At 46.5% G+C, this 9,246-nt stretch overlaps 1 protein-coding gene across 1 annotated transcript; it reads right to left on the bottom strand.

Moving 5' to 3' along the window:
- Positions 1–1,352: 1,352 nt before the first annotated feature.
- LOC311115029 (neuronal acetylcholine receptor subunit alpha-2-like) lies at positions 1,353–8,563 on the bottom strand (the record flags this gene model as incomplete). The annotated part of the gene is made up of 3 exons (XM_084190246.1): positions 1,353–1,478; positions 1,998–2,407; positions 7,835–8,563. Coding segments are annotated over 3 exons (1,265 nt in total), but the record flags the coding sequence as incomplete, so codon positions are not given.
- Positions 8,564–9,246: the final 683 nt, after the last annotated feature.

A 9,246-nucleotide genomic window follows, 5' to 3' on the forward strand; every position in this document is an offset into this window, starting at 1 on the left:
AAAAGTAATGCTCTGCTTTGCAATGCAAACTGATTCAGAGTTCATATTATCAAAGTACTCTTTTTCCTCTCCCAGTAGAGCATGCAACTTATTTGTCCTTTCGAGGTGAAAAGCGGACAGTCACCTTATTGGATAGCATTTACCCACAAGTCATTGCTTCTCCAATATGAAGCAGTACATTGGTTGTGCCAGTCAGTCATCTAGTTACGTCCTCAGTTCTGTTTATTCCTGTGTGGAACAGAAAGGTCCTCTGCCTGCTTGGATATTCCTATGTGGAACAGAAAGGTCCTCTGCCTGCTTGGATATTCCTATGTGGAACAGAAAGGTCCTCTGCCTGCTTGGATATTCCTATGTGGAACAGAAAGGTCCTCTGCCTGCTTGGATATTCCTATGTGGAACAGAAAGGTCCTCTGCCTGCTTGGATATTCCTATGTGGAACAGAAAGGTCCTCTGCCTGCTTGGATATGATGTTTGTTAACAGTTCTTCATCTCCTCCTAAATCATAATTTTCTGCATGAATACCAAGTGGTTCAAGTTACTGCACACCACTGTCGTAGTGCCAGTTACACTGTGCCAGCCTGCTCTGGGGGCAGAGGATAGGTCTACAGGCCCTAAATGATGCCAGTCTTGTGCCAAGCATGGTAGATCTCAGGCCAGACCCCCGGTCCTAAATCATGCCGGCCCGGCATGGTAGATCTCAGGCCCAGACCCTAGGGATGGAGGAAGAGTCCAGGTCCTAGATCATGGTGGCCAGCCAGGGAGGAAGGAAGGGTCCAGGACCTAGATCATGATGGCCAGCCAGGGAGCGAGGAAGAGTCCAGGTTCTAGATCATGCCAACCAGCCAGGGAGGGAGGAAGAGTCCAGGTCCTAGATCATGCCAGCCAGCCAGGGAGGGAGGAAGAGTCCAGGTCCTAGATCATGCCAGCCAGCCAGGGAGGGAGGAAGAGTCCAGGTCCTAGATCATGCCAGCCAGCCAGGGAGGGAGGAAGAGTCCAGGTCCTAGATCATGATGGCCAGCCAGGGAGGGAGGAAGAGTCCAGGTCCTAGATCATGCCAGCCAGCCAGGGAGGGAGGAAGAGTCCAGGTCCTAGATCATGCCAGCCAGCCAGGGAGGGAGGAAGAGTCCAGGTCCTAGATCATGATGGCCAGCCAGGGAGGGAGGAAGAGTCCAGGTCCTAGATCATGATGGCCAGCCAGGGAGGGAGGAAGAGTCCAGGTCCTAGATCATGATGGCCAGCCAGGGAGGGAGGAAGAGTCCAGATCCTAGATCATGATGGCCAGCCAGGGAGGGAGGAAGAGTCCAGGTCCTAGATCATGATGGCCAGCCAGGGAGGGAGGAAGAGTCCAGGACCTAGATCATGCCAGCCAGCCAGGGAGGGAGGAAGAGTCCAATGGTTCCTAGGAGACACACGATGATAAACATCCACAGGAAGATACGGTCGATCACCATGGCAACGTACTTCCAGTCTTCCTTCACCTGGATGGAGAGGAGAGAGAGACATGAATGAATGGTAACACTTTATAGTTGATTTAGTGCAACGATTGTGATGGTTTAGTTGAACAATCTTTGTAATTAATGTTCTACAAAAAATAGCAGCTATCTGCAATATTAGTGCTACAAATACTACCCTGTTCAGCTGTGTTACTGTCTGTCATAACCAGTATACAGGTGGGCCGCCACTACCAAAAGGTTTTCAGGAACAGGGTGCTTATCTGGGTATATAGACACTGTAGATTCTTGACATTTCAGAAATAGAAAGATCAAAAGGATCTGCATGTCATAACCACTCACACTAAAGTCTGGTCTGTTGTGCTACGCCATAAAATCACTCACACTGATACTACGTCATAAATACTCACACTAAAGTCTGGTCTGTTGTGCTACGCCATAAAATCACTCACACTGATACTACGTCATAAATACTCACACTAAAGTCTGGTCTGTTGTGTTACGCCATAAAATCACTCACACTGATACTACGTCATAAATACTCACACTAAAGTCGGCGTCCTCTGCCCTCAGGTGGTCGGCAATGTAGTGCAGCCCCTCCAGAGCCCGTATCACGCTGGGAGACAAAGGGAAATCTATCCCTCTAGACTCTGACACCAAGTTAGCCGGTTGCTGGGTTGGGTTAACCCTTCTATTCACCCCTCCTCCTCCTCCTCCGACCCCCCCATCCAGGCGGTTCTGGGGCCCCCCTGCCCCTGGGGGTGGATGGTTCTGCTGGGGCGGAGGGGTGGAGCCCGGGGGTCTGGGTGACGGAGGACGGAAGGAGAAGTAGGAGGTCAGCGCCCCCAGCTCCAGGTCCTCATAACAGGGGGTCCGTCCCCGGGGCTCCTCCCTGGTCCCTCCTCCGTCCCGGAGCCAGCTGGCTGAGGTGCTGAGGCAGGGAGGAGGGCCTAGGCCTGGGTGAAAGAAGGAATCAATTTGAGACATTTGAAATAGGGCCGGTTTCCAGGACACAGATTAAGTCTAGTCCTGGACTTAAAGACATGAGTGGTTGTTAGTGTAAGACTGGGCTCAATCTGTGTCCGGGAAACGGGGCAATAGAGTTGGCTCAGCTATGGGAGTACATAGATTAAAATCAGAAAGAAAAAAAGCTGAAAAATACAGTCTAGTGATTTATTTCCATTGTGGTCCTTATCCACAAAGCATCTCAGAAAAGGTCCTGGGAATCCTGTTAAAACCTGTTTTAACACAAAAAAAACTCCAAGCTCAGAGTAGGTTTTAGGATGATGTTAAGACCAGTGGAGGTGGAAGTGATGCAGACAATTACATTGATAGAAGATACAATCTATCTGCAATATTAAGCTGATCCATCCCCCCGAAGAAAAAAAAAAAAAAAAAAATAAGAAAAAAAGAAATTAAATAAGAAAAGTAAAAAAAAAAAAAAGACCAGTGGAGGTTGCTGAAGGGAGGACGGTTCATAATAATGTCTGGAACGGAGTAAATGGAATGGAATGTGTTTGACGTATTTGATACCATTCCACTGATTCCGCTCCAGTCATTACCACGAGCCCCGTCCTCCCCAATTAAGGTGGCACCAACCCCCTGTGGTTAATCCTTGTAATCACGACAGTTTGAGGTACCGCAAAAGATGGTTATGACGCTCTATGACATTGTTGCAAATAATGGGGAATAACCAATCCCGATGAGGCATCGCCAGCTGCTCTATAGCACTCAGATAACCACAGTGAATGTGACGGATCCTTCACCGTAGGGAAAAAACAGCATGACGCTGCCACTACCATGCTTCACCGTAGGGAAAAACAGCATGACGCTGCCACACCATGCTTCACTGTAGGGAAAAACAGCATGACGCTGCCACTACCATGCTTCACCGTAGGGAAAAACATCCCCACAGCATGATACTGCCACTACCATGCTTCACTGTAGGGATGGTGCCAGGTTTCCTCCAGACGTGACACTTGGCATTCCCATTCTTCTCTGCAGATCCTCTCAACCTCTGTCAGGTTGGATGGGGAGCGTCGCTGCACAGCTATTTTCAGGTCTCTCCAGAGATGTTAGATCGGGTTCAAGTCCCGGCTCTGGCTGGGCCACTCAAAGACATTCAGAGACTTGTCCCGAAGCCACTCCTGCATTGTCTTGGCTGTGTGCTTAGGGTTGTTGTCCTGTTGAAAGGTGAACCTTCGCCCCAGTCTGAGGTCCTGAGCACTCTGGAGCAGGTTTTTTCAAGGATCTCTCTGTCCTTTGCTCCGTTCATCTTTCCCTCGATCCTGACTAGTCTCCCAGTCCCTGCCGCTGAAAAACATCACCATGATTCACCACCATGCTTCACCGTAGGGATGGTGCCAGGTTTCCTCCAGACGTGACACATGGCATTCAGGCCAAAGAGTTCAATCTTGGTTTCATCAGACCAGAGAATCTTGTTTCTCATTGTCTGAGAGTCCTTTAGGTGCCTTTTGGCAAACTCCAAGTGGGCTGTCATGTGCCTTTTTACTGAGGAGTGGCTTCCGTCTGGCCACTCTACCATAAAGGCCTAATTGGTGGAGTGCTGCAGAGATGGTTGTCCTTCTGGAAGGTTCTCCCATCTCCACAGAGGAACTCTGGAGCTCTGTCAGAGTGACCATCGGGTTCTTGGTCACCTCCTTGACCAAGGCCCTTCTCCCCCGATTGCTCAGTTTGGCTGGGCGGCCAGCTCTAGGAAGAGTCTTGGTGGTTCCAAACTTCTTCCATAAAAGAAAGATGGAGGCACAGTGTTCTTGGGAACCTTCAATGCTGCAGACATTTTTTTATACCCTTCCCCAGATCTGTGCCTCGCCACAATCCTGTCTCGGAGCTCTACGGACAATTCCTTCGACCTCATGGCTTGGTTTTTGCTCTGACATGCACTGTCAACTGTGGGGCCTTATATAGACAGGTGTGTGCCTTTACAAATCATGTCCAATCAATTGAATTTACCACAAGCGGACTCCAATCAAGTTGTAGAAATAGTCTCATCGCAAAGGGTCTGAATACTTATGTAAATAAGGTATTTCTGTTTTTTATTTTGAACAAATTTGCAAACATTTCCAAAAACCTGTTTTCGCTTTGTCATTATGGGGTATTGTGTGAATATTGATGAGAAAAAAAAGTAATTTAATAAATTTTAGAATAAGGCTGTAACGTAACAAAATGTGGAAAAAGTCAAGGGGTCTGAATACTTTCCGAATGCACTGTTGTGTGTTATTTATTTATTTATTGCAACTGTCAACCACAGGAGGACTCAGGAGCCCTCTCTCAATGAGTACTGCTTGCCTGCTGCTGCTCTGCTGATCATCAGATGGGGGAGGAGAGGAGGTAGGGGGGCCTCGTGGGTAACTGGGGGGGGGGGCTGCCGTGATTGGGTAACCGATTAATAAAAAAGTAATAAATAAACTGCATAATAAATACATGTGATTGGTCAATTGTGTGAGTCAGGGGCTGGGCCCAAACCCATAGGGGGCCCAAGAGGCAAAACAATATTAATAAACAATTACATTATTATTATTATTGTTATTATATATATTTTTAAAAGTGGATTAAGTTTGATCACAATCACATACAAGTAACTGACAAAATAAAGGAAACACCAACATCAAGTGTCTTAAAAGGGTGTTGGGCCACCACGAGCCAGAACAGCTTCAATGAGCCTTGGCATAGATTCTACAAGTGGACCTAAACCGTGCCAGGGAAATGCACCCCACACCATTACATAACTTTATATCCCTCGTTTACTCAAGAGTTTCCTTTATGTTGGCAGTTACCGGTTGCCTACAGTCGGGAAGGCCGCAATTTGTGCAGTTTAGGCAGCAGGCGCCAAATATACAGCTTGTTGCGTTGTGGCCATAGACCTATAATCCATAGAAGGGTTTTGGAACCTCTTACCCTGGCAATTTGAGTGTTAAACTCATGGGTACACTAGCAATGGCTGCCAGTCCTGACCTGGATGGGAACTGCCATCTGCGGCTGTTGGTTTGCCTTTTGCAAATTTCAAAATAAAAATCGCAGGAAAAACGTACAGTTTGGAAAAGCGAATGCTTACTGCTGAAAAGTGAAGACTATAGAATATTAATAACAAAATATTTTGCAACAATTCCTACATTTTTGCCAACAGCAGCACTGGTTTTCAGAGTAGCTCATCTTGAGATTTGCCAAGAGGCGCCATCCCAGTGAGTAGTAGTGGTGGTTTCTTCGTCATCATTAGGTGGAAATTACATTTGATTATATTTAATAGCCTACTGTAGCCTGTAATTTACACTGAACAACAATATAAATGCAACACGCAACAATTTCAAAGATTTTACTGAGGTACAGTTCATATAAGGAAATCAGTCAATTGAAATCAATTCATTAGGCCCTAATCTATGGATTTCACATGACTGGGAATACAGATATGCATCTGTTGGTCACAGATACCTTTAAAAAAAAAGGTAGGGCCGTGGATCAGAAAGCCTGCCTCATGCAGCGCGACACGTCAGGCTGTTGAAGTTCCTGGATATTGGCGGGGACTGGAACAGGCTGTCGTACACGTCGATCCAGAGCATCCCAAACATGCTCAATGGGTCACATGTCTGGTGAGTATGCAGGCCACAACTTGAGACATCTGTAGCATTGTGTTGTGTGACAAAAAGGTATTGTCTCCAGCACAAGGTGCACCTGTGTAATGATCATGCTGTTTAATCAGCTTCTTGTTATGCCACACCTGTCAGGTGGATGGATTATCTTGGCAAAGGAGAAATGCTCACTAACAGGGATTTAAATAAATTTCTGTACAACATTTGAGAGAAATAAGCTTTTTGTGCATATGGAATTTTTTGGGTTATTTTATTTCAGCTCATGAAACATGGGACCAACACTTTACATGCTGCGTTTATATTTTTGTTCAGTGTACTGTGTATATACACAGAGTATAGAAAACATTAAGAACACCTGCTCTTTTCATGAAAGAGACTGATTGACTTATTGATGTCACTCGTTAAATCCACTTCAATCAGTATAGATGAACGGGAGGAGACAGGTTAAAGGATTTTTAAGCCATGTGTTATGTGGGCAGCTTGTCTCTCCCTTTTCTGTTTCCCTTCCTCCTTGTTTTGTCCCCTCTTTGTCTGTTGTATCTGTATGTGTGTTTGTCCCCATTATGTGGGTGTGTCTGGAGTGGATCGGGGGGCGTGCTCAGGATCTGCCTCTCCTGTGCAGCTGCGGGTTGTTTCCAGTGATTCCTGCCTACGCAGCTGCATCCTATTCTCTCATCAACCTGCACTACTAATTCCTGGGCATGGCTCTCCACCGGCGCCAGATCGTTGTTCTTACTAGAGCGGTAACTTGGCTCACCAGTAGAGTAAATTGTCTTTGTCTTCAGCCTGGCTCTTTACTCTCCTTAACCTGTCGTTTGTTTTGTCTTCAGTTCAGACATACCTCCCAACCTGCCTGCCTGCCTGCCTGCCTCAGCCTCTCCTTCCTCCGGAGCCGACTAGCCCACTCTGTTCCTTTTCTTCAGTTGTTTTTGGACTAAGACAAATTGAACTTTTATTAAAATAATTTTTGTTTCTTCCACTCCCTTTGTCGTGTTTTGTTTCTCTGAGTGCTGGGTTTAACCATAGCCTAACACCATGAGACAATTGAGACATGGATTGTGTATGTGTGCCATTCAGAGGGTGAATGGGCAAGGCAAAATATTTAAGTGCCTTTGAACAGGGTATGGTAGTAGGTGCCAGGCACACCGGTTTGTGTCAAGAACTGCAACGCTGTTGTATCAAAAATGGTCCACCACCCAAAGGAAATCCAGCCAATTCGACACAACTGTGGGAAGCGTTGGGGTCAACATGGGCCAGCATCCCTGTGGAACGCTTTCAACACCTTGTAGAGTCCATGACCCGACGAATTTAAGCTGTTCTGAACAAAACAAAGCCCTGGGGCCCATGATTTCTTATTCCGGCCCTGCTCGCCACCCTTCATCTACTCTAAATCGCTTTAGCGTGTAGCTTCAAAGAGACAACTTAAAATAATGTGATTATTTATTAGCCTAGTGGTTATAAGTACTTAGGCACATCATGTGAATTAGGCCTCACGTGAAATCATTTTCAAAAAGCGAGAGATACTGATGCATGTAGGTGTAGATTATTTCTGGGTTGATCTATGGTGCAGGAACCACTGACTCGCTGACTTTTTCTACTATCAAGACTCCTGCTGGTAAAAATGTATGCACACATGACTGTAAGTCGCTTTGGATAAAAGCGTCTGCTAAACGGCATATTATTATTATATTATTATATAGGGAATAGGGTGCCATTTGGGACACAAAGTCTAGGGACGTATTTCCATTATGGTCCTTGCGATTATCACCACCTCACCTGGTGGTCTGGCGGTGATGGTCCGTCCCTGACGCCGTGCCACCGCTGCCCCCTGCTGGAGCAACAACAACCTGCATCTCCTTCCGTCCGGCGCCGGCCGCCTCATGAACAGCCACCTGGGGATCAGGTCCAGGAAGACAGAGTGGACCCAGCGAGGCATCTTATGGGTCCCCGGGGAGCGGTGGTGGACGTTGAGGACAAACACAGTGATGACGATGGAGAGAGTGACGAAGATCATGGTGAAGAGGAGGTACTCTCCAATCAGAGGGATGACCAGGGAGGTGGACGGGATGATCTCTGTGATGAGGAGCAGGAAGACGGTGAGGGAGAGGAGGACGGAGATACACAGGGTGATCTTCTCCCCACAGTCTGAAACAAGAAGGAGGAAGACGGTGAGGGAGAGGTGGATGGAGATACACAGGGTGATTTTCTCCCCACAGTCTGAAACAAGAAGGAGGAAGAGGGTGAGGGAGAGGAGGATGGAGATACACAGGGTGATCTTCTCCCCACAGTCTGAAACAAGAAGGAGGAAGAGGGTGAGGGAGAGGAGATCGGAGATACACAGGGTGATCTTCTCCCCACAGTCTGAAACAAGAAGGAGGAAGAGGGTGAGGGAGAGGAGGATGGAGATACACAGGGTGATCTTCTCCCCACAGTCTGAAACAAGAAGGAGGAAGAGGGTGAGGGAGAGGAGGATGGAGATACACAGGGTGATCTTCTCCCCACAGTCTGAAACAAGAAGGAGGAAGAGAGTGAGGGAGAGGAGGATGGAGATACACAGGGTGATCTTCTCCCCACAGTCTGAAACAAGAAGGAGAAACAAATATACTTTATTTATTTAAATCAGAGAATGGAAATGTGTATTTTTGCTCACAATCCAACCCCCCAAAACACAAACACACACACACGTCAGCAACACTGGTCTGTCAGCTTAGACCACTTCTGTTTTTCTAAGGCTGAGCAGGCAGAGAGAGAAATTATCATAAATTGTATTTTAGTTTAACCACAGAATATCATTTTTTCCCCTTCTATTTTGCAACTAAACAGAAAATGTTGTTACCATGAGAAAGTTAACCTTTCCCAGGGGTAGGAGGTCTGGAGTAGGTTACTGCTGGCTCTGTTCTACCTGAATGTGATTTAGTCCCAGGTTTAAATCCGTCCCTGATTAGAGGGGAAGAATTAATAAAAGCAGTGGAACTGTCCACTGGGCAGAATACAGCATTTCAACGTGGAAATGTTGGTTGAGACGTTGATCAATGAGATTTCAACCTTTCTTCACCCACTCAAAAAGACAGCCAACAGTTTTATTATTTTTATTTTTGAAAACTATACTCAACTAATAATCAACTACATTTAAATATAGGTTGAGAACATATTGTGATCAAATTTGACCAAAACACACCATGTCCTCA

This window comes from Coregonus lavaretus (assembly GCF_964263955.1).
Source record: "Coregonus lavaretus genome assembly, contig: HAP1_SCAFFOLD_7642, whole genome shotgun sequence".
NCBI classification, from domain to species: domain Eukaryota; kingdom Metazoa; phylum Chordata; class Actinopteri; order Salmoniformes; family Salmonidae; genus Coregonus; species Coregonus lavaretus.